The following is a 25,456-nucleotide window of genomic DNA, read 5'->3' as shown; positions in this document are numbered from 1 at the left end:
GCACCAATGTTCTCCCAGGAACTTCCAAGACAGGCTGAACTTTGCCAAGGACCATAGGTTTTAGACCTTTATTCATTTGTTTTATTTGCATATTTTTATTACATAAAACTTCTTGTACAACACATTTGGGAACTCTGGGTTTAGAACAAGTTAGACCCTAAGTTTTTGGTCTCAGTTTCCTTTTCCTTTGATAGATCTTTATTCACCATATGAACAGATTCACTAAAAAAAATCAGTATTTTGTTTTGGTTTGGTGGGCTTTAGCTAAATAGCTTGAAGTGTTTCAGTGGTAACTGTCCTAAGTCTTTTGAATTGTTCCTTTTGAAAGAGAGCAGATATTAGGGAAAAAAAATCAGTGCCTACCCTGAAAGCCTGTGGCACCAAATGACAGTGTGATTTGCTGGAAGGTAGTCTGAAGGGGTGGGATAGGAAGGGACAGGAGAAGGAAAAAAAAAAAAAAAGAGACAGGGAGATTGGACAAGAAGGAGGGAAGGGGATGAGAGAGAAATAGGTTGGGAGGAGACAGAGAGAGACAGAGAGAGACTGATTTAACTTCTTAACGCTCTCTGTTAGTCTACCCACTTTGTTTCCATTGCTATCACCAAGTTCAGACAAGGAGAGTTAAGCTCAACTCAAAAAGAGCAGCCATCTCCCTGGTTTCCCTCTGCCTATAATTGTGCCTCCCTCGGTTCCATTCTTCCCATAGCCACTAGAGTGATGATCTCCAATGCAAAGGGCTGGTGAGGTCTATTCCCTGCCTCAATTTCTCATTGTTCACCACATCCCTGCTACCGCCACTTGGCTGAGAAGCATCCAAGGACCAAACTTGATGAGTATCACTGACAAATTCAAGGAGCCTGGAGGTGAGGGGTGGGGGTGGTGACCTTTGATTGCCCTGGAGTCTGTAGCCTCAGCTCCCTGTGGGCAACCCGGCTTCCAGTGGACACCTTGACTCTCCACATCTTTCTCTGAAGGGACCTGGTGTCCTGCGAATAGTTGGACAGGGTGAGAACTTGGCCTCCAAGGAAGAAAGTTGGAGAGGAAATGCCACTTGCTTTTGTTTCTTCTTGGCTCATCTCAAGGTCTTTAAGCAGATACGTGTTCTGCATCATCATTTACACCTGAAAATTTCCAGTTCATCTCATTTATAACTAAAAGGAAAATATGGTTCCTGCTGCAAGGTGCTAGCTAAATGCTCTGCCAGGAATATTTAGAACAACCAAATGATTGTCTATCAATGGATCATCGTGGTTTTCCTTAATGTGTTCACTACATTAAAACATGTACTGCTCGAAACGTCCCACAGGAGAGTGGTCTTTTCCAAGGATGACTGGTTCCCTCCCTCCACCCCTCCCACCCCTCACATCACGGAACACTTCTGCTCCGCTGTCTGCTTGATTTCAGTGAAGGTGGCCTGGGCTTTTTCTTTTATGGTATCCAAGTCCATGTTCTGGAGATTCTGTATCTGCCCAAGAATAGAATCTTTATCTTCTTCCTCTTCTTGATCTTCATTTACCATTTTCCGGAGATCTTCGGGTAAATCCACATCATCTCCAGCCATCTGGATTTGATTCTCATCCATTTCACTCTATGTGAAAAATAAATAGAGATAGATAAATAACTCTAAACCTACTAACTCAGTAACTAAATACATTTTAAAAAGCAGCAGGAGGAAGTCTGTAGAGAATAAAGGAAGTGAGTGGCACACTTGGCCTTGCAGTCAAGCCTGGTCCTGGTGGCAGTCGTGGAGGCTCCTGTAGGGACGTCCCTCCTTCATGGCACCTTGGGTCAATCAGAACCTTCCAGTATGGCGGTTCTCCAAGTGTGGTCCCTGGACAAGCAGCATTAGCATCATCTAGAGCCTGCTGGAACTACAGATTCTTGGGCCCCATCCCAGATCCACTGAAGCAGGCACTCTGGAGGTGGAGTCCAGCCATCTGGATTTTTTTTTTTTTTTGCTTGTTTTTTTTTGAGAGGGAGTCTTGCTCTGTCACCCAGGCTGGAGTGCAGTGTCTCGATCTCAGCTCACCGCAACCTCTGCCTCCTTGGTTCAAGTGATTCTCCTGCCTCAGCCTCCTTAGCAGCTGGATTTACAGGCATACACTATCAAAACTTGGCTAATTTTTTTGTGTTTTCAGTAGAGACAGGGTTTCACTGTGTTGGCCAGACTGGCCTCGAACTCCTGACCTCAGGTGATCCAACCACCCCGGCCTCCCAACGTGCTGAAATTACAGGCGTGAACCACCACTCCCAACCCAATCTGGATTTTTAAGAAGCCCTTTCTCTCTGTGATGCTTATACACACAAAAGCTGGGGCATCACACCCCAACTCTGCCTAAGGGCAGCTTTCCAAGTCTTGCAGACTCTATCAGGCACATGCCAAGATCCACTCACCTGGTTGACCCCACTCTAAAGGATGAGGTTTCAGTTTATAGTGACTAGACAGTATGCATTAATTCACTCATCACACCTTAGTGGCAACTTTTGCTTAATCATTGCTCTTTTCCTCCCTTCCACTAGACAGGGAGCCCCTGACATGGGCCCTTGTCAGATTCAACTCCACCGTTAGCACCTGAACTGGAGTCTGGCCCACAGCACACATGTATTAAGTGAACCATCAAGTGCATGGCCCCCACTCAGCATCCTGGCAGTCTAGCCTTCGGTGTTGCTGATGCTATCACAAGTGCCTTGCACATTTCATTTTGTGATTCTAGGAGTGTCTGTTCCAGAATTTCTTAGTGCATGCTGCCTGGTCTTTGAGATTCTTTTATTTTTATTTTTATTTTTATTTTTTTTTTAACCAGGGTCTATCTCTTTCACCCAGGCTGAAGTGCAGTGGTGCAATCTTGGCTCATTGCAGCCTTGGCCTTCTAGGCTCAAGCGATCCTCCCACCTCAGCCTTCCACGTAGCTGGGACCACAGGTATGCACCACCATACTCAGTTGAGATTGTTTCACCACTTAGACTGTAAAGCCTCCTGTTCTGTAATGAGAGACAAGTCTAAAGAAAACCATTCTCTGGGAAAGGTTAACATTAGCTTACATCCCCAGATGGCTGCTGTCAGATTTTTTGGAGATCAGGTTGTAACATGAGGTGACCTGGGTTTCAGGGAAACAGAAGATTAAAAAGAGTGTCAGAAAAGCTAATGAGAGGAAAGATCTATGTTAGAGCCACCTGAATATGTTGTGACCAGCCTTAAATTTGTTACCAAAGCTCATGAAAAATCATATTAAAAAATGATGATCTAAGTCAATCAGACTACATTGTTTTAAGAAAGATTTCTGCACCTGGTGACTTCTGAGGTGGAGTTAAAGACAGCACCTAAAGGGAGATCTGAATTCCCCCTGTCTGGGTGCTTTGTAGGAATGATTGGAAGGAAACATCAGTTGTCTCTAGGTCCAAACGGCACACGAGGGTAACCTGTAAACTTCCTTCTTCATCTGTAAAGTGGGTTGGAAGGACCAGATGGCTGAAATCTTTTCCAGTTCTAACTGTCTGTGGCTCTCTTACTTGGAGGGGCTGAAGCCCAGCAGCCTTTCCTCAGGGCTCTCTTCTTTGATTCGGTTCCCTGGGCAGAGTGACACAGGAACCTGGCTCAAGAAATAGCTTGAGAAGCAGATTTCTGATGCAGGGGGAACCAATGATTTTGGGAAGGACAGTCCTCACCGAGGCCCTCCTTGGAGACCCGGGAGGACAGTCCCACTCCGCGCCAGCCTCTGGAGATGTGAAGCCTCTCCCTGCTCTTGGCCAGGGCCTTGGGCCCTCCAAGTGCTTAACGGATTAATTAGTTCCTGGTCAAACTGTTGTGGGATTAATTAGTTAGTTAATCCCTAGGGGCTCCCAGCCAATTGTGCATTTCTATTTATTTTTTATTTGCCTTCCCTAGCAGCTGCTTTCCTTGCCGATCATCTTCTGGGCCTTTTTGCAGGAAGGAGAGGAAAAGCACAAGGTGGCCGACTCATTCTCAGTTCACGCAAATGTGGGACATCTGCCCTCTCTTATGCATCCTGACATCAAATGCAAGTGATTTGAAAAGACATTCCCAGGAATTCTGGCCCCTTCCCTCAGGTTGGTAGTAAGATCCCCAAGCATGTCGCCAGGTTTGAACCTGGACAGGGTAACTGTTGTGGGCCTGCAGGGACGGGCAGCTAGAGGGGCCAAAGGAAAGCCAGGCAGCCAGCCAGCCAGGGTTATAAAACACTGAACACACTCGTGAGGGCTCACGGGATGGTGCTCGCCTGCCTCCCATTCACAGGGAGACCTCAGCAAGGCCACTCTCTATGGCTCTGCTGTGCTTGAAGAAGCTTCGGGATGGTTTCCTCCTTCAAGGGCGACTCTGAGGTTTGTTTTATCCTTGTGCCTCTTGCTCAGGGAAGCAAGAGCAGTGCAATTCTACGTTGCCTCATGGAGAGGATCTTGATTGCCCTAAGTTTTATCAAAGTGGTTCTCAAAGTGGGTTCTCTAGGCCAACAGCATCAGCATCTTTTGGGACCTCACTAGAGATGCACACGCTGGGACCCTACTCAGACCCACTGATTCAGAAACTCAGGGCGCAGGCCTCACAATCTGTGATTTCACAAGTCCTCCTGGTGATTCGGGGGCTTGCTGAAGTTTGAGAACCACTGCTCCACATTTCTTGAAGACAAAGGCTGTAAGTTACTCATCTTTCTGTCTCATAGCCCAGCAAAGTTTCTGGCATGCAGACACAAAGAATTAAATCTTTACTGAATAGCCGGGCATGGTGGCTCAAGCCAGTAATCCCAGCTCTTTGGGAAGCTGAGGTGGGGGGATCACCTGAGGTCAGGAGTTCAAGACCAGCATGGCCAAATTAGGGAAACCCTGTCTCTAATAATAATGCAAAAAATTAGCAGGGCGTGGTGGCACACGCCTGTAATCCCAGCTACTCGGGAGGCTGAGGCAGGAGAATCGCTTGAACCTGGGAGGCAGAGGTTGCCGTGAGCCAAGATTGCGCCCCTGCCCTCCAGCCTGGGCCAAAGAGAGAGACTATGTCTTAATAAATAAATAAATATTTTCAAAAATTAAAATAAATGTTTACTGAATGATTCAATGAACCTATTGTCAGGGAAGATAACAGCCTTAACAATACTTAAATTTGTAGGTTCTCTTTGCTATAAAGAGCTCTGTTTTCATAGCTACCGGTTTATCTTTGTAATCCTGTTGGGGCATCGCAGACTAAATTGCCTGAGTGAGAACGTTAGTTCTACCATTTACAGGATGGGTGACCTGGGGCACTTTGTATAGCCTCTTTGAGCTTTATTTCCTTGTCTGTATGTGGAGAATTGCATTATTTGCCTTAGAGCTGTCGAGGGTTGATTAGATGGTAACTGAGTTATTTAGAATCTGTTAAGCACTCACCCAGTAGTAGTTATTCATAAAAATAAGAGCCTTCAGAGGTGGACAGGGGAATTTACTGTGGGCAATCTTGCACATGGGGTTAGCCCTCTCAGGAGGCTGTGATGTCCTGGCACCTTATCTCTGACCTAGCAGTGACTCCTACCTTCACTCAAATCCTTGGTTTTTCTAACAAGCCAGGCTTAGTCATTTCCTCTTTAGCACTAGGCTTTCCATTCTAGGAGAAAGCTACCTAGCCAGCCCTAGCTCCCCTTACCTCTTGTCGGGCTCACCCCTAATTTTTGTGAATGGTAGAGCACAAGTGCTGATAGAACTTCCTGGCTCACAACCTGGCCCTCTTTTTTCTCCAGTTCCTGGCTCCAGCCCTCACTGGGAAGGGCCTTGGGACCTTGGGAGCATGACCCCTACCCCACTCCTCAGGCCTAGTCTGCCTGGCCACTCTCAGGAGAACAGATCTGCATCGGAGGCCTGGGAAGGCTCTGGAATGCACTTAGGCAGGCCGTTTGGGGTCCTGAGCAGCTTGAGCATGGTCTACAAGAGGGGTGTGGCTCTGCCTGGTCTAGGCCCTTTGGCCCACAGACTCTTCACCCCATGTGAAAGAGGGTGGCTAGAAGAGAGACCAGAGCCCTCTAAAACATGGGCCGCAGGGCAGTGGCCTCAGATGTCCAGGTCCAAAGACAGCATTGGATGTAGTCAATGGCTTTGGTCAGAGAGTCCTCCACTCACCGTTGATCTAGAAGGACAAGGCTACTGGCCCTCCCCCAGAGCATGACTGCTTCCGGAGATGATTCTAGTCTTGAAACTGATTACTCTGGGCTGAGGCCTGTGCCATGGAAACCTTATGACTAAAGGTAGGACAACTAGACAAGGCTGTTGAGTGGCTAGAGGAGAAAATCATGCCCTCTGGAACCAAATGTGGGCCTGTAGCCTCGTTAGCTCTGGATCCTAACTAATTGAGCTAGCCCTAGACCTAGAACTGGCTAAGTATTCAAGTGTCTCCTTTGTAAAAAGCTGCAGCCTATCCAGACCGTTCTCCTGCCAGAGGTGGCCTAGGAGAACGAAAGATTGTGTGATTTGGAGTTAGACATGGGTTCGAGTCCCAGATCTGTCATTCACCAATGCATGACCTTGGGCAAGTCAACTTATGTTTCTGATGTCCAATGGAAGGGCCACTTAGAGGACTGTTGAGCAGATCGAATGAGACATGCTGTGAAACAGCCTCGCAAGCATCTAAGCTCTGGATAAGTGGTAGTGGTGGTTATGAATATTTTAGAGGAAAGAGGGCAGCTCAGTGTCAAGATCCCTGCTGAAAGGATCCCTGGGATAAAGAAGGCATGGACAGTGAAAGAGACGGTGGGAGAGTATTGGCCCTTAAGAGAAAGATCCGGGACAGAGCAAGCAATTAAGAAGCATAAATGGGATTTATACAGTGGACACAGCAGCCTTGTTTCCTCTCTTCCTAATGAACCACCCTGCTGACAGGACCTTGTCTGCAGTTCAAACAATGAATGTCTTGTCCACACGTTCTGCTGCCCATTGACAAATCTTGGGTTGGGGAGACCAGGAATATTTGGACACAGTTCACACTTCAAGGAAAAGAAGTAATGGCTCATTACAATCCCCAAATACAAGTGCAGTTACAGCCAATGTGAATCAGCATCACTACGGGCCGGAAGCAGCTCCAGGGAGGGAAGGAAGGCTCAAGGATGAGAACCGTGGCGTGAATGAATGAATGAGTGAGCCAGAACATAATTAGGGGACTTATAGGCTATACTTTGTTCTCAGAGGCTCTGTTTCAGAGATCTTCTCATTTCTAGAAATCTTATCAATTTGGGATATTGTTTAATGCAGTTAAGAGCTAATTATTTTTATGCCAGCTGATGAGAAATCCGTTTTAATCTCTTGTTTTTAACCAGACTTATTATCTTTATGGCCACTGCTGAATACCCCGTTATTTGAATAGCTCCATATCCTACCATTGTCATTTCCTGTGATTGATGCATGACCATTCACCAAAAGATAAACGTGACCCTGGATTTCAAGACTTACTACTTCCTAGACCTGGATAAACTGGCCTTCTCTTTTCACCAAACTTGAGATACCATGATAAATTATCTTAGATGGTTATGTCTTCAAAAAGCTGAGCATTCTCCTCTTGTCAGAGTCCAGTTAGCTAAGGGTGGTGTATAAGCAAATGCCAGTGTGATTGACACTAGGTAGATTTGATTTTGTTTTTAGTTTATTCACTTATCGTTGCCCACAGGATACCAAAAGCTAAAAGAATGGATTTCTTTCACATGGAGGAGTTCATGTAGCGTGAGATTGACATAATTGTGAGGATCATGGACTTGAGCAGTCAGGTACTTGTCTTCATAAACCACGCTCACTGTCCTGGTCATGAGTGGGGCTGCTGCCCTTAGAAGGTAGTGTGTGGCTGGTGTGAAGGCCCTGGGCTGGGGCGTGCTGGCTACTCCTTCTGCTGTGCCCCGCTGCTGCTCTTCCCTCTTCAGCTACTTAAAGACCCCTCAGCACCCGCAGATTAGGACAGATGGTGTGGATTTGTCTTCTTGAGGAATAGGCATCGGTTTTCAATTTGATTGAAAGTGTGCATGCGTCGGGAGCTACAGGGAATGAGAATTTCTAGATACCAGCTGTGCACATCTCATACCTCTTTCCCTTATGAAGACATTCCACAGGGACTCAAGAAGCTCCTGGAGGCCGCATATCCAAGCCCCTCATTTACAGATGAGGCAAGTGAGGTCTCGAGAGGTAATGATTCTTCAAAAATGTCATTCTGCTTTTTAGGGCATAAGAACCTAACACAGCTGCCAGAAGGGTCTAGCAAGAAAACGTGGCCTGTGGACTCAGATTGTCTCGTGGTAGAGTCTTGTTCTGCCATTTACTGGCTCTGTGACCTTGGAAAGTCACTTTCCCTCTCTGAGCCGGTGTTCTCATCTGTAAAGTCGAGGTGATATCTACCTACCTTACAGGGCGCTTGTGAAGATGACATGACAAAGCTGGTGTGGCCAAGCAACACGTCTTGAAATCCTGCTTCACTAGTGTCCAGTGACTCCTTCCCATCCCCGTGCTCCCTGTAGACATGCAGTCCATTGCTCTTTCAAGGGCATAAGTAGGAGGAGCAAACCGAACTGGGGCAGGGTGAGGAGAGGAAGGAAGAGATGGCGGCTGATGGGGCCTCTGATGGCCTCCCCGCCGCCTGGCCACCAGAAACAGCTGCTCAGAAAGCAGGAGGTTTCGGTGTCTCAGACCCTGCTGGGCAGCCCCAAGAGCTCCTAATCTGAAGGGGTCTGGCAAAGGAAGGTTCACACAATCATCTTTGTTTTTTTTTTTTTTAAGAGGCAAATTTTAAATTCAACTGTAATGGAGCTTTCAATGTGACACATTTAATGACAACTCTGTTGAGTTTCTCCTATATGCATCTTTATTCGAAATGAATGGTGCCCTTAATACGGCAGACAAACACCAGGTGTAACTAAATCATATAGCTCAGCAGGGGTCACAACATTATTTTTCAATGACTAACCTAGATTGACAATTCTGTTAATAGGATTAGGGTTCATTGTGGAACTGTTTTCTCTTATTAATTTAGCTTGACTTACATATACATTTTAAATTGGCCAGGGAGAGGGACACATTTGCTTTTAGAAAGAATCTTGTAGCTTTATTTAAAACATATTACTTCCTCTACTTGAAGAAATATGGTGTTTTACTTATAAAACAAGGAAACCTTTGTGTTTTATACAAAACTACAATGTTGAATCTGGACTTGTTCTTTTCATAAAATTGTAGTTTAATGTAACTCTAATGGCGGGTAAATTTTTCTGCTGTTTTTGATACTTTGTTCTTTGGGTGTTTCTATTTTATTTTATTTTATTTTATTTTATTTTATTTTATTAAGATGGAGTCTCGCTGTGTTGCCAGGCTGGAGTGCTATGGCACGATTTCTGCTCACTGCAACCTCCAGCTTCCTGGTTCAAGAGATTCTCCTGCCTCAGCCTCCCTAGTAGCTGGGATTACAGGCACGCACCACCACGCCCAGATAATTTGTGTATTTTTAGTAGAGACATGGTTTCACCATATTGATCAGGATGGTCTTGATCTCCCGACCTCGTGATCCGCCCACCTCAGCTTCCCAAAGTGCTGGGATTATAGGCGTGAGCCACTGCACCCAGCTGGGCATTTTTCTTTCTTTTCTTTTTCCCCAATAACACCCATTTACTCAGCAATCACTGTGTGTGTGTGAGTGTGTGTGTGTGTGCCATTTTCTATATCCCAGTCACCTTGCTAGGCACTGAGCAGAGAGATTTAAAAGTCAGCCCCTTTTTTAAAGGAGCACACAGTAGGTGCAGATATTTAGGGTCATAAGATGATGTAGGAGACATGGACTCAAGATATATGGGAACATAGAGGAGGATGACCAAATCCAGAATTAGGTAGGGGGAGGGAGATCATGGAAGGCCCTGGAAGAAGTGGCACTAACCAGAGTCTTACAGAAAGGCCACAGGTAGCACGGAACAGAGCAGGAGGAAGCGCTAGTCCAGGCAGGGAGTAGTAGCAAGAGGTGAAGTTGGAGAGACAGGAGCCATATCATGGCATACAGGACAAGGAGTTTGGATTTTATTCTAAAAGACATAGTGGCCTTAAAAAACAACAACAACAAAAAAAAAAAAAAAAAAAAAAAAAAAAACAGGGAAGAAAGAGGATCAGATTTGCATTTTAGAAACCTCAGTGTGGAGAGGGACAAGACTCCAAGTAGAAAAGCTATGGTGAATTGAGAACTATTCAGAAGTGAATTAAGATGACTTGGCGATTTACTGGACATGCAGCTGGAGCAAGGAGGGAAGAGGCAGTGGTGACATCTGGTAGCCAGCCTGGGAGATGGGCTTGTCGGGAGAGTCACCCATGGAAGTGGAGCCTATAGGAGGAGCAGGTTTAGAGGGAGGATGAGCAAGTAAGTTTTGGATATGAGCTGGTTCTATCTGTGAAGTGTCCAAGTAAACGTAGCTGCAGTTGGGAAATTTGGGGAGAAGATGTGGTCTGGAAGTACAGATTTGAGAATCATCAACATGTAGGTGGTAGCAGAAAGCAACGGCAAGGTGCAGCCCTCGTGGACAATGTTCAGGCTTGAGTGAGAAGAAGAGCCAGCCAAGGGGGCACCCTAGAATATCCCACAATTTGGAGGCAGACAGAGAAAGATAACTCATGAAGAAGAAGCAGTACAAGAACAAGAACAAGAACCAGAGGGTGATGTCTGCAAGCTGAGGAGAAAGTGGGCTTTAAGGAAGAAGTGATCATCAGTGCTAGAAGAAACAAGGAGGCCCCAAGAGAAATTAAGGGAACCACCCACTGTATTTAGACAGACACTGAACATCTGGAAGAAGAAGGTTTCAGCAGAGCAGTGAGAACTAGTCATTTAAGGGAAGATACCTAAAAAGCCATGTTTACTCAGAAAGTACTGTTTGCTTGTTTTAGATGGGAGAGATTTGACCTCTTTTATTAAGGAGAGGCCAATGAAGAAGGAGAAACTGAAGATACAGGGTCCGGAATAATTAGTGGTGTGTGATCCAAATCTAACGTAAGCATCAAGGATGACTTTAGGCATTTTAAGTCCTCTGATGACCTATAATTTGACAACTAGAGGATATCGACATAATCTGGATATGTGTACATGGACATTATAATGACTGGTATAGATACATATACATATACATACTGCAGATAACTGCAATTTGTTTACTGCACTTATTTAATTACTTATCTGATTACCGAAATTAACAATGGTCATCAAAAGACATTGGCATAGCAAATAGTATTGTCACTAACAATTAATAAACTTGAGACCCAAGACCTTTTATTGTTTATCTAGAGGGCTATGGCTTGTGTTGTTCCTTTTCAAAGAGTCTACATTTGCTTTTCCCTGTCAGCAAGAGTGAAACTCTTTTTCAGAGGAAACACCAGCCAAATAATTTCTTTAGAAAATACAGTTCTAATTCCAAAATGTGACATAGTTATCCTCATTAGACCTGACAGCTCCTGGGAAGACATTTTCTCAGATCTGCTCCCTGTCGGGCCTTGGTCAGGGGAAGGGTCTAGAACTGAATCCTGCTGTTATGTAAGCGCTGTGGTGGTGACCCTGGGGAATTGTGAATGAGGTACCCAGGGGGTCATCCCTCATTAGCTGGAGGACGTGTTAAATTCGTCCAGTTCCCTGTGGGCTGTTAATACTATTACTATGAATGCTTACCCAATATGGGCTTTAGAAGATGGCACAGGCTAAGTATTCTGCAAACCTGGCAGGGAGGGGAAGGTTATTAGGAGCCCACCAGAGTCCCAGGGATCCCTGCTTTCTGTCCTGTGCCATTTTCTTTGTTAGACAGTGTGTTCAGTTCTAAAGTCTACCACCAGGAATCTGATGCCCAGTCTAAAGGGATATGAGGAGAAGGGGGGACGAAAAAGTAGTGGATGAAGAGTAAGGAGGCTTGAGTCTCCATTTGTCACAGCAAGCTTTGTGACCTTCGGCATGTCCCTAAATGTATACGATCCTTATGGTTATGTATAGAGTGCACACATATGGGATGTTCTTTTCCGGACGTAAAAAAGTAAGTCTATTGAAAAGAGAAACAGCACTCAGACACTGGTGTCAAGGAACCAAAGTATTGTGGTCATCCAGGAACCTGAACCTGTTCTAGGAAAAGAACTTAGAGGGTTGGAGGGGAGTGATGGTTGGCATGTTCCTCAGATGACCTCGGAAGCCAAGCTCCATGGAGGTGACTCATAAGGACCTGGGAATCTGTTGCTCTGTTTCCCACCGAATACAGCAGTTCCTTTGCTTCAGCCCTGAGTGACCCCTCCCCTGGCCGCAGTAAGAGGCAGCACTGACAGGCCTGCCTCTCCTCTCCTTCCCTCCAGTTCTTTGGACAGAGCACCATGCCTTGGGCTTCTCAATTACATCTCCTAGTGACCCAGATGGGCACTGTCTGGCCTTCCAGGGCCTCCTTGCTCCTTAATGAAGCATCTAGGAGACAAAACCCTACACCTCGCATCCCCACCATGTTTTTCTGATGGCTTTTTATTTTTTATTTATTTATTTATTTATTTATTTATTTATTTATTTATTGAGATGGAGTCTTGCTCTATCGCCGAGGCTGGAGTGCAGTGGCCCGATCTCAGCTCACTGCAGCCTCTGCCTCCCGGGTTCCAGCAATTCTCCTGCCTCAGCCTCCTGGGTAGCTGGAATTACAGTGGCCCGCCAACACGCCCAGCTAATTTTTTTTTTTTTTTTTTTGTATGTTTAGTAGAGACGGGATTTCACCATGTTGGCCAGGCTCGTTTTGAACTCTTGACCTCAGGTGATCCGCCCGCCTCGGTCTCTTAAAGAGCTGGGATTACAGGCGTGAGCCACCGTGCCCGGCCTCTCTCTGAGGATGGCTCTCTAAAGGTTCCATTGCGGAGATTTCTCTGCATAATGAGACAGACCTTAGGTACCTACAGTTCAGTAACAACCAGCAGCCAAGCCACTGGGTAAATTGACTGAATTCAGCATTAGAATAAAAAGCATGGCACTGGAGGCCTGGGGCATGATTCTGCCCCCATAAGCTTCATTTATTCAGTCATATCCTCTCAAGGCTGAAGATTCCAACTCCTTCAGCCCGCCCTCGATTGCTGTCGTTTCAGAATCTCTCTCCAGCACGGTCACTGCGGAGACAGCGGAAACTCGGCTGTTTGCGAGCTCCCTCTCCCGTTATGCCATGGGAGGATAGGAAACGCACGAGTAGGTCCTCAATAACAAAATAATATGACTTTTTTTTTCTTTTCTTTCTTTGTTGTTATTTTGTTTTTCCCCCATTCCATCCAATGACCTATCAAGACTTTTTTTTTTTTAAGTCACCTCTGGAAATTGGCTTCTGCCCCGCCCTGGTCCTGCCACCACCCGCAGCCCGGGTTCCCCCTCCCGCGGGTGCCAGTGGCCGCAGCGCTAGGAACACCAGGGGGCGCCGGCGTCGAGGATTCGGGGCCCGCGCTGGCGGCCGCGGCGCCCTCCGCGCTCCAGCCGGGATCTGACTTGGAGGGGAGCGGCTGTTCTGCACAGCCTGGGCAGACGTTAGCCTGGGAAACGTGTCTGTCCCCCGGAGCCTCTTTTTCGCCACATGGGCCATCGAAGGGTCCCCGTACCCAGAGCCTCGTCGGTGGGGGGGGACGCGGGCGGGAGGGTAACGTGTGACAAGTGACAGCGCGGGAGGCAGAGGAGGCTCCCAAGGGTGGGGCTGGTTTGCAAGCGCAAGGTGTTGCACTGGGGTAGGGGAAGTTAGCCACAGCTGGTGATAACTGGACTGAGTGGAATACGATCCAGCTGAGTTTTAAAAATTTTTTAATTTTAGTTTTTAAACTGCTCTTTGCAGAGCAGGGCTAACTCATAGGCAGTGTGCCCAGAGTAGCTGATTTTTCTTATCGTGTAGTTTTATTAGGTGCTGTTTTTATGGCTAGCTATACGGGGTTAGAATTTCTATGTGGTTTACAAAAAGCAGACAATTGTATTATTGGTATTTGTAGTATCTTCCATACCATAGGCACAGTTTTGAAACACTGTGTGTAGAATCCATTGTTACGAATGCAACCATATAAAAACGACCCTTTCAGGTACACCAATCAGACGTAGATGTGGTCTTTTCACATAGTCCCATATTTCTTGGAGGCTTTGTTCACTTCTTTTTACACTTTTTTCTCTAAACTTCTCTTCTCGCTTCATTTCATTCATTTGATCTTCAATCACTGATACCCTTGATCAGTGTTGATCGAATCGGCTACTGAAGCTTGTGCATGCGTCATGTAGTTCTCGTGCCATGATTTTCAGCTCCATCAGGTCATTTAAGAGGTCGTCTCTATGCTGTTTATTCTAGTTAGCCATTTGTCCAATCTTTTTTCAAGGTTTTTAGCTTCTTTGTGATGGGTTCGAACATCCTCCTTTAGCTTGGATTAAAGACTTAAATGTCAGACCTAAAACCATAAAAACCCTAGAAGAAAACCTAGGCAATACCATTCAGGACATAGGCATGGACAAGGACTTCATGTCTAAAACACCAAAAGCAATGGCAACAAAAGCCAAAATTGACAAATGGGATCTAATTAAACTAAAGAGCTTCTGCACAGCAAAAGAAACTACCATCAGAGTGAACAGGCAACCTACAGAAGGGAGAACATTTTTGCAATCTACTCATCTGACAAAGGGCTAATATCCAGAATCTACAAAGAACTTAAACAAATTTACAGGAAAAAAGCAAACGACCCCATCACAAAGAGGGCAAAGGATATGAACAGACATTTCTCAAAAGAAGCATTTTATGCAGCCAACAGACACATGAAAAAACGCTCGTCATCTCTGGCCATCAGAGAAATGCAAATCAAAACCACAATGAGATGCCATCTCACACCAGTTAGAATGGCAATCATTAAAAAGTCAGGAAACAACAGGTGCTGGAGAGGATGTGGAGAAATAGGAACACTTTTACACTGTTGGTGGGACTGTAAATTAGTTCAACCATTGTGGAAGACAGTGTGGGTATTCCTCAAGGATCTAGAACTAGAAATACCATTTGACCCAGGCATCCCATTATTAGGTATATACCCAAAGGATTGTAAATCATATTGCTATAAAGACACATGACACGTATGTTTATTGCGGCACTATTCACAATAGGAAAGACTTGGAACCAACCCAGATGTCCATCAATGATAGACTGAATTAAGAAAATATGGCACACATACACCATGGAATACTATGCAGCCATAAAAAAGGATGAGTTCATGTCCTTTGTAGGAACATGGATGCAGCTGGAAACCATCATTCTGGGCAAACTAGCACATGGACAGAAAACCAAACACCGCATGTTCTCACTCATAGGTGGGAATTGAACAATGAGAACACTTGGGCACAGGGTGGGGAACACCACACACCGGGGCCTGTCGTGGGGTGGGGGAGTGGGGGAGGGATAGCATTAGGAGATATACCTAAGGTAAATGACAAGTTAATGGGTGCAGCACACCAACATGGCACGTGTATACATATGTAATAGAACTGCACGTTGTGCACATGTGCCCTAGAACTTAAACAAACAAAAAATGCCCTTGGAGAAGGGGGTCCCCGCCTGGACGTAAACTGCAGTGAATGATGGTGTGTACAATGTTTTCAAGTGAAATCCTCATCTGTTTGTTTGGATTGTATTTGGAATTTAGACAGCTGCTTGCAGATCTAGGGTCAAACTGTTAGACAACACAGGAGAAAGAATATACTCCCATTTTTTTTTAAGCCACATGGAATTCAAAACTGCCCTAAAATTTTGGGTAAAAAATTTACCCAAAGTAAAAAGAGGCCGGGCGTGGTAGCTCACGCCTGTAATCCCAGCACTTTCAGAGGCTGAGGCAGGCGGATCACAAGGTCAGGAGATCGAGACCATCTGGCTAACACAGTGAAACCCCATCTCTACTAAAAATACAAAAAATTAGCTGGGCATGGTGGCGGGCGCCTGTAGTCCCAGCTACTCAGGAGGCTGAGGCAGGAGAATGGCGTGAACCTGGGAGGCAGAGCTTGCAGTGAGCTGAGATTGTGCCACTGCACTCCAGCCTGGGCAACAGGCAACAGACTCCGTCTCAAAAAAAAAAAAAAAAAAAAAAAGAAGTAGAAAGAACAAATGCCTTGAGACGGGGAGCTTTGTCAAAGTCCTTTTGTGAACAAACTGCTCTTTTTCATGGTTGTGGGGCCTGAGTTCCAATCCTGAGTCTGTCACAGAAGATGTGGCTTATTGCAAAGCTACTTAACCCCCCTGGGCTGCAGTTTCCCCAGGTATAAAATGACGCAGTGGTATGAGATTATTAGATGAGCTTTATGGTCTCTTTCATGGTCTATGAGGAAATCAGATGGGGTCTCAAATGCATTATGCATTTGAAACAGCTATAGCAAAGGGGATATATGAACATCAGTAAGCCAGGCAGTGAAAGACACTGGTAAGCTCTACTGTTCATTCATCAACGTCCTTCATGTCGGTCCCTCCCCCTAGCTGGCTTTAGGGAGCAGTAGCCTATGCAGGTATAGCCGCAATCATTCTCCAGGGAGGACCTGGATTTGTGCATTTCATGGCTATCATTTTTTCCTTTTTCCATAGTTTCTGTTGGAAAGGCTTTTGTTTCAAAGGATACCCTGGCACAGAGATTTGAGAATTATTTTTCTCAAAAGAGCACTTAAACCTTACTGCTAAGTCTAAGGGTGTTCACTCCTGAGGATCTGGAAGTCAGCAAGACTGCTGATTCACCATTAGTGGAGAAAAAGATAAAAGGCTTGGGGCCTTGAGGCTCAGGAAACTCCATTGTTGCATTGATTACACACCTAAGGACTGGCGGTCCTCAAGCCCCCTGGTTGTTTTTATCAGGAAATAAGACTTTTGTGCCCAGAGATCATAATGTCAACAATAAGAGCTCTATTGTCAGGTGCTGTACTAGGTTCTTTATATTACATTATCTCAGACAAAGATCCTATGAAGTTAGGTACTTCAGCCCTCATTTTATAGATGAGGATACTGAGGCTCAGATTTTTTTTTTCTATTCCTGCTGCGTAAATTAAGAGACTCAGATATTTTTTAAAACCATGTGAGTTCCAAGGCGTCTGTGAGTCCGCGGAGTATACGCCATGAGCAAAGCTCACCCTCCCGAGTTGAAAAAATTTATGGACAAGAAGTTATCATTGAAATTAAATGGTGGCAGACATGTCCAAGGAATATTGTGGGGATTTGATCCCTTTATGAACCTTGTGATAGATGAATGTGTGGAGATGGCAACTAGTGGGCAACAGAACAATATTGGAATGGTGGTAATACGAGGAAATAGTATCATCATGTTAGAAGCCTTGGAACGAGTATAAATAATGGCTGTTCAGCAGAGAAACCCATGTCCTCTCTCCACAGGGAAATTAGGTCATATACATTTTCATATTAGACTTTTTGTTAAATAAACTTTTGTAATAGTCAAAATAAATAAATAAATAAATAAATAAAACCATGTGATACTGTGTTACAGAGCCACAACTGAACCCCAGTTCTCCCTAGATCCCTACAGAAGAATAACAGTTGTCAAAAATAAATCTTTAAAAAGCTCTACCATTCTGGACGATGCACACCCAGCCAATCGTGTGTGTTTGTGTGTGTGTGTGTGTGTGTGTGTGTGTGTGTGTGTATGTGACATTTCTGCTTCATCCCAACAAGATTGATGGTGCCTTAATCAGATGGCACAAGAGCAGAGGCCAGAGCTTCAGTGAAGCAGCATGAATCTGAGTCAAGTTTCCTGCCTAGGGGGAGGCCACATTGCTAAAGAGAGCCAGTGACATCCAGGGAGTTTCAGGAAATTCACCAGACAATGAAAGTGGAAAGGACAGTGTTTAGAAGTGCTTCACTCTTCCAAAATGCAAGCACAGTGGGGAAAAGTTATTAAACCTGAATAGAGGGTGGGATAGGAAAAGCAAGGCATTCTTTTACAAGTTCATTGGTTGTGGATGAAATAAGCTTACATTTTGTTGTGGGTTTTCCTTCTCTTATTAAGAACAGAACCCGGGTTCCTTGGGAACCTTAGGGATCAACCTCTACCATGTTTAAGTCTTTGGTGATTTCATCAGTGACCTTGAATAGACAGTGGACTCTCCCTTGTTTCATGCTTATAGTTTCTAAAACCAGTTTTTTTTTTTTGGATCTGCTGGGGATCAATGGAAGGAGTTGGTTTAGCAGCACTTTCTAAACCACCTGGATTTGGAGGTGGCTCTCATACTTGGGATCATGCCCTTTGGAGGATCTTTTTCTTTGGCTTCTCCAGATGGAAGATGTTCTTTAAGGGATGGTGCATCTTTGGAATATGAAGTTGAATGACCAACCCAGAAGTTGAAGGTGGAGTCATTTAGTCAGGTGGACAGGTAGTAAAGCTGGAGTCAGGTGGTATGAGTCAGAGTAGCAAGTGACAGGCCCTCTGTCATTACTGGATGCAAGCCCTGGAATAGTACATCTAAGACATGTTCTACAACATGTCAAGGCATTCCCTTCCCACCAGGAGACCAACGACTCACTCGGCCACAACCTACAGCAGTCATCCTCAGCCAGTGCTGAGATGCATAAGATGGTGCTGGGTGATGACTGTCTCTACTACATTATTCCCCAAACCAGCAATTGATGGTTCATTTTAAATAGAGGTGGAATATCATAGAAATCAGGACCATGGGCTCTGCCTTTCCTGGCTGTCTGGCCCATGGCAGGAGGGTACCTACTTTCTTCATGCCTGTGTTTCCTCTATGGTAAGGCAGAGATGAACAGAACCTAAATGAATTCATACACACAAAGCACAGTGCCTGGTACCTAGAAAGAGCTCAACCAATGTCAGCTATGATTATTGTCCCCATTGTGTATTTACATAGAGAAGGTCGAGAATCTTTAGATAAATTTATGTTAAAATGTCATTTATAGGTATTAACTCCATTTTTTTTTTTTTAGCAACAGTGGAAGTTCATAGAAGTTAAGTTAAAAAATGGAATCAAGATTTTATGAACTCCTCGTTCAGTTCCCTTTTCACTATATCAAACATCTCAGTTACAATTAGGATATATTCAGCATGATCCCTTGCGGATAATCAAGTATGACTTCCCATTTTTTGGTAATTAAGAAATGATTAGCTGTTTCCTGTGTTCAGAGTGTCTTACCTTTGGGAGCCTGTATTTTTCTCTGAGATGAACTCTGAGGCATGCCCTCTCAGCCTTTTTCTGTGTAAATGCAGCATCTCTTTCCATCCTAAAAGTTAAAGAATAAAGGATCAGAAGGATACAGAGAGCTGAAGACATTCCCAACCGTGCACAGAGGAGCCAGATATTGGGTTACACCCTCTGAGATGCCACTGCTGGCAGACACTTGGGAAATATGGGATTTTTTTCCTAGGTCCCCAAACATCTGCCTGTCTGTCACTCTACTGTCATAACTTTCAGTATATACCCCTAAGTCCCAAAGACAATTTGGTCCTAGGCATCTCTTTATGATGCGAACCAGGAGAGGGGCAGGGTGATTATTCCCAACATAGAGTTTTCCATGGACTGTTCAGCCAAGGACCATGAGCCTCAGAATCACCTGGTGCACTTATGACGAATGCAGCTTCCTGGGCCTGATCCTAGCCCTGCTGCATCAGAATCTCGGGGTGCAGGGGAGGGGAAGCTACATTTTTAGCAAGCTTCCCGAGCGATTCTTATGCAAACTAAAATAGGGTCACAGTGTCCAGAACCAGGCAGTTCTTTGAAGACCATTGGTGTTGGGGGATATAATGTAAACCTGTCTCCCTTCATTGTTACTCTCTCCAGACCCCAATTTAGGCATGGCATTTTCTTCCTGGTTTGGAAGGAGGTAGCCCCAAACAAGGTAGGGTATGTTTCCAGAATGCCAGACTGGGATCCTGCTGTGTGAATGATCTAATTGGACTCACGGTTATGCTGGTTTGAAATGGACATTCCTGCTAATGATGATCCAGACAAAAGCAGACACCTTTGGAGATGTCTGCAAGCTCACAAGCACCATCACCCTTCTCTGCTGCCCACAGAAGTGCTTTATTGGTAGCTGAATTTATATACACGGCCCTGCCCTCTGACTATATGGGGTTAGACCAAGCTCAGTAAATGAAATCTCTTCTTTGAAAATATAGGATTGGTGCTAAGAATGACAGACACTTGCAATGTGGCTGGCAAAATAACAGATGAACTTGGTAGCCATTGGCTGTCATTTTCCACCAACCTTGTAGTCTGGCTGCTGAGGAAGAACAAAGCAGTCACGCCCAGATAGAAGCAATGGCAGAAGATGGGGAAAGAGTGCTCGTGGCCTCTCAACAGCCTCCTGCTTCCTGGTTTAGGCCTATGTGAGGCCTGACGGGAATTCTACCCGTGGATCTGGTGAACTGTCTTTGAGGAAAGCAGTATCTGCTTAAAACAAATCCCCTGTTTTTATTTTCAGGTGAAAACTGGTTTCTATGTCTTGACTCTGAGTTTGGAAATAATCTTCACCATTACGCAAACAGCTAAGTGTTAAGGAAGGAGCTGCAGCAAACGATCAGGTTAAACTACTGATCACAGGCCCTGGGCTCAGGTGCTCTCTGAACTCATTTCCAGCCCCAGAATGTCAGGTCTGGAGCGGGCATGAGAAAGCATCGAGTTCAACCTTCTAGTTTTGGAGAGGGACACCAAATAAAGTAACCTGTCCAGGAGATTAGCGACCTGTGGCGTGGACAAGCAGCAGACCTTTTCTCCCCACATTTTACTGTAAAAACTTCCAAACATACAGAAAAGTTGAAAGAATTTTAATATCAAATCCATATAGATTCTAAAATTTGCATCTCACGGTACGTTTTTATCACATCTATTCCTCTCTTTATCCACGTTTTACTTTTTTGATACATTTCAAAGTTGCAGAAATCAGTAACATTTCCCCCAAACTCTTCAATATGCATGTCATTAACTAGCGTGAAATGTTTGTTTATAGCTTCTCTTTTCTTCTTGGGAAGCAAAAGTTGTATGCAATGCAATGCACAAACCTCTTAAGCACACCATTCAAAGAGTCCCCAAAATGCACACACCTGTGTAACCCAAAAACCCTCTCAAGATAGAAAACATTACTCTCACCTGGGAAAATTTCCCCAACCCCATTCCTGATCAAGGCCTACCCCCTAGCCCTAGAGGCAATCACCACACCTTTTCTACCATAGATTGGTTTTGCCTGTTCTAGAACTTCATAAAATGGAACTATACAGTTCATGTTTGTGTAAGGCCTCTTTCACTCAGCATAAAATACTTTTGAGATTTCACTTTGTTGTTTTATGTATTAGTAGCTGGTTCCTTTTTATTGCTGAGTGGTAAGTATTCTATTGTTTGCACAAATACAATCACCATTTGTCTAATCATTTTTCTGTTAATGAACACCGGAATCATTTCCCATTTGGGGCTACAGTGAGTAAAGCTGATTTGAATATTGTTGTTCTAGTTTTTATTGTGGACATCTATTTTAATTTCTACTAGGTAAATAACTAGGCATGGAATTTGCTGAGTTCTAGGGTGACTTACTGGGATACATTTAGTTTTATAAGAGACAGCAAGACCTTTCTCCAAAGTGGTCATACTAGTTTATGTCTCAACAATTGAAACCAGAGTTCTAGTGGTTTCACATTTTGGCAACATCTAATATTTTTTGTCTTTTTGATTTTAGTCATACTGGTATTTATGGAGTGCTACTTTACTGTGATTTATATTTTTTCCATTTCCAAGACAACTAATGATATCAGGCAGCTTTTCATGTACTTTCACGTAAGATTTTCATGTACTTAATTGGCCATATATCTATCTTTCTGAAGTAGTTGTTCCAACTTTTCCCTTTTTTTTTGCTTTTATTATTGAGTTTTAGGAGTTCGTCATATTTCCTAGATCCCAGTCCTTTGTCAGATATATTTTCCAAATATATCCTCTCAGTCTGGCTTACCCATTTATTTTCTTAATGGCATCTTTTAACGTATAAAAGTTTTCAACTTAGAGTTGAATTTATCATTTAATAATTTTATGGTCATTGATAAGGTCATTCCCAATCTGGGTCATGATAAAGAAACCTTCATCCACTTTCAAGTTGCAAAGATATTCTCCTACTTTTTTTCTTGAAAAGCTTTATAATTTTGGCTTTTATGTTTATGTGTATGCCACATAACAAATTAATTTTTGTGTAGTGTCAAGTAGGGTTTGAAGTTCAATGTTTTCCGGTTGTTTAGCACCATTTGTTGAAAAGACTTTCCGTTCCTGGTCTGATTATTTTGGCGCCTTTGTTGAAAATCAGATAACTATAAACCGCATTGATCCATTTGTTGATACTAATGCCACACAGAGTTAGATTCCAGTCCTCTAGAGCCAGTCTACAAATCACACAGAAAAACTGGTTGCTCCGTTTATAGTCACATGCAGCTAGCTAGTCTCCCCGTAAAGTGTAAATTCCTGCAGAAGAAAACCTATCTGTTCCATTTTGGTACATTCCTCACAATGCTATGCTCATACTAGACGTCCAAACAATTACTGAATAAAACAAAGGTCAGAGTCAAGTTACGAATGGTATTGTAGAAACTGCTGAAGCATAAGTAAGGCAAAGAAACATTTTAATATAATTGAGAAAATGTAGGGATAAACAGACTATTGTTTTATTTCCTTTCCAGATAGTCTATTTATGTTTAGACCTCTTTCAGTACTAATGTTACCAGTGGTGTGCACACACACACACACACACGCACATTGAACACAGAAGGAAAAGAAAAATGAATGTGCATTATTAGAGTGCATTGCTAAATAGTTTTTTATTTATAATTCATATAGTCAATCTCCCCACTTCCTAAGATGATGAGGATGGGTTTAGGTAGGAGGCTTTTATTTGCTAACATTCATTTTAATTATTATATATACTCTACTGTTTGTAGCTATCTCTGTGTTTATCTTGTGGTGAATTATTTTTAATGCCTACTACATATTGCATTCTAGGTGGTGAAACTCTTGAAAATTCAAACAATGGACTGAAAGTCATCCCTCTGTATCATAGGGAAGCCGAATGCCCCATTGTCCTGACACTATTTCTTAAACTGAGTGACTACACAAATATATAATATTCTCACACACACGTACGCAAAAAGCTGAGTAGCTGACAACTCAATCTACTGATTGACTGTATGATTTGGCCATTTTGAGCTTTGATCTGTCCAGATATAAAATTAAGGAAAACTAGGACATTAGTTAATCAAATAGATGCCTTATCTGCAGTCGGATCTGCTGCTTGAACATATTAAATGATATTTTGTATGCTTACAACTGTAGTCTACATTGTTGTTTTCATTAGCCTTCTTGATCTGAGAATGTTTGATGCTGATGTTTGTCTTCTATTCTCCATTACACAGTACTTATTTTGCTTTTACAGCTTTTTGTTGTTTTGCATACCATAGGTAAAATCAGCCAATATTCAAGGAATGCTGCTTCTTGTGCCCAAGTCTTAGCACCAACATCATTTTTACTAGTTGCATTGACATTTTTTAAAAAAACCAACTTTAACTTACTGCAGAACCAAGCATAATGTATTCTAGGTAGTTTATAAGCCATGATTTCTTTCAAAAGAATACAATAGACAAGGTTTCCGCTAAATGTAGTCTTTGTACTTTCTTTGTTTCCTCCAGGTCATTAACCTTTTCACCTATAATCATCTTAGCAATAGGATTTAGGCAACTATTATGTAATTGATCGTTAGCAAAAGAGCCCAGGTGGCAAAAAAGAAATACTTTTCTTTTGAAATATATGATAAACATTTAACCTATAGATTGATGTTTCATTTCTTAACTGATTATTAAAAGAACTTTAATTCTACCTTAAACATTAAAAAATTACACAAAGATTACATTTATTTCAGAATCAGTCTTCAAGTGGCGAAAAGTTGTTGGTGATACTCACATTCTATAATACTCAACTAAAATGTTGCTTATATTTCATATTTGTTATATTTTATATAGCCAAGAGAATGCCTTTATTTTCTGGAGGAAGGTGGCTGAAGTATTTAGGGGTGAAGTATATGGCATCTGTAATTTACTTTAAAAACTATTATCTACCACCTATCTATTTAATCTGTAAACAAATATAGCAAACTGTAAGCTGTTGATTTTATGTCATAGGTATATATGGGTATTCATCCTACTATTCTACTTTTCTGTATGTTTAGAATTTCCATATTAAACAGTCCACAAATCTATTCATAGTCTTTGATAAGCCAAGTCTTATGACATAATTGTCATGTTATGCTTTCTCGGCTTTTTTTTTTCTCTCACATGCCAGATCAAGGAAGCTACACTATGTTCTTTTAGGCCCTTTTCTAGGTATAAGGTCTGAATTCTTACAATTTGAAGACTTTCTACTTGCTAGGAGGGTGAAGTTTAGAAAGAATGTAAAGATAGTTAAACCCACCATTTTTCGTCTAAATGATTAAATTGAGGTCAATCAAAACATGCCTAGACCAGAAAGTGTTAAGCTGCTTTAAGAACAACATATAGATTAATTTATTATTGTTCATTTCCATTCATACATGTAGAATATAGAACACAGAACATAGTAGCTGCTGATGTTAGGGAACCGTTTACTTTAGAAGAACAACCTTTCCTTGGTTTAGAGGTAAACTGCAAAAGGAAAGGCATCTTAAAAAGCAAAGAGAAATAAACTGGAGAACTGAAGAAGGTATGGCCAGAATGAATTTCCTTTGCTTTTTAAGGGAAATGAAGTAGCATGTACTCACTTCTCCTCAATCATTTGCTTTTGATACTCCTCATACTCCTCTCTAGTCATCCCTTGAGCTGCTGCAGGATTAGATGCACCTCCTTCTTCTTTATTTTCTTCAGACCCACCACCAAATCCTAAATTCTTTACCTGGTTACTTATCATACTTTTCATAAGGAAAGCCATTTTCTCTGCTCCAGAAAAATAAAACCAAAATTAGACAAAAGCTGAAGAAACAAAATCCAAACAAACCCAAGAGAAAACCTCCAAATATTCTCAATGACAGCAATACATTTAAGAGCAAAGGACTTTGCACAGCCTCATCTATTCAAGGGCATACTGATAGAGAAGAGTGGTTTGTCGGCCGTAAGCTGGATTAAAGTGGTGAACTCCTTAGTATATAGAGGCAGATGGTTCAGATTACTAAAGCATACAATCAGAGGCAACTGCCTACCTTCTGAATTAATACACTCTGCTAATTTCACAGGAAAAAGAAACCCCCACATCATTTACCCCTCTCCCTACCCGTTTCTAAATTTTTAATTATAAGCACAGCAGGGCTTCATCAAGAGTCCTGTTTCAATTAAATTAATCAGAGCTGACTGATTATATAGCTGTTGTGGAATTTCCAAATTCCAGCCCTTGAGCACAACATCCTGTTGAAAAACTGAGTCCAATGAGACTCAAAACCCAGAATGCTTCATTAAGCAAAAATAATCCTGTTGATCCATCATT

At 43.1% G+C, this 25,456-nt stretch overlaps 1 protein-coding gene and 1 pseudogene across 1 annotated transcript; one reads left to right on the top strand and one right to left on the bottom strand.

Moving 5' to 3' along the window:
- Positions 1-58: 58 nt before the first annotated feature.
- CPLX4 (complexin 4) lies at positions 59-25,094 on the bottom strand. The gene is made up of 3 exons (XM_001087561.5): positions 24,741-25,094; positions 19,118-19,205; positions 59-1,588 (listed from the first exon to the last, which is right to left on the bottom strand). The coding sequence occupies exons 1-3, from the start codon at positions 24,905-24,907 to the stop codon at positions 1,361-1,363; spliced, it is 483 nt and encodes a 160-aa protein (XP_001087561.1). The 5' UTR covers positions 24,908-25,094; the 3' UTR covers positions 59-1,360.
- LOC697334 (small nuclear ribonucleoprotein G pseudogene) lies at positions 17,035-17,409 on the top strand (annotated as a pseudogene).
- Positions 25,095-25,456: the final 362 nt, after the last annotated feature.

This window comes from Macaca mulatta, chromosome 18 (genome assembly GCF_049350105.2).
Source record: "Macaca mulatta isolate MMU2019108-1 chromosome 18, T2T-MMU8v2.0, whole genome shotgun sequence".
Lineage (NCBI taxonomy): Eukaryota > Metazoa > Chordata > Mammalia > Primates > Cercopithecidae > Macaca > Macaca mulatta.
The sequence above is the reverse complement of the archived record's forward strand: the minus strand, read 5'-3'. Positions and strand labels throughout refer to the sequence as shown.

Excerpts from the sequence above, each read along its gene's own strand:
- CPLX4 (XM_001087561.5), bottom strand. The coding sequence starts at position 24,907 with ATGGCTTTCCTTATGAAAAGTATGATAAGTAACCAGGTAAAGAATTTA. Across the intron at positions 19,206-24,740 it reads AAGCAAATGATTGAGGAGAA|GATGGAAAGAGATGCTGCAT; the intron begins GTGAGTACATGC and ends TTTAACTTTTAG. Across the intron at positions 1,589-19,117 it reads AAAAATACAGGCTCCCAAAG|AGTGAAATGGATGAGAATCA; the intron begins GTAAGACACTCT and ends TTTTTCACATAG.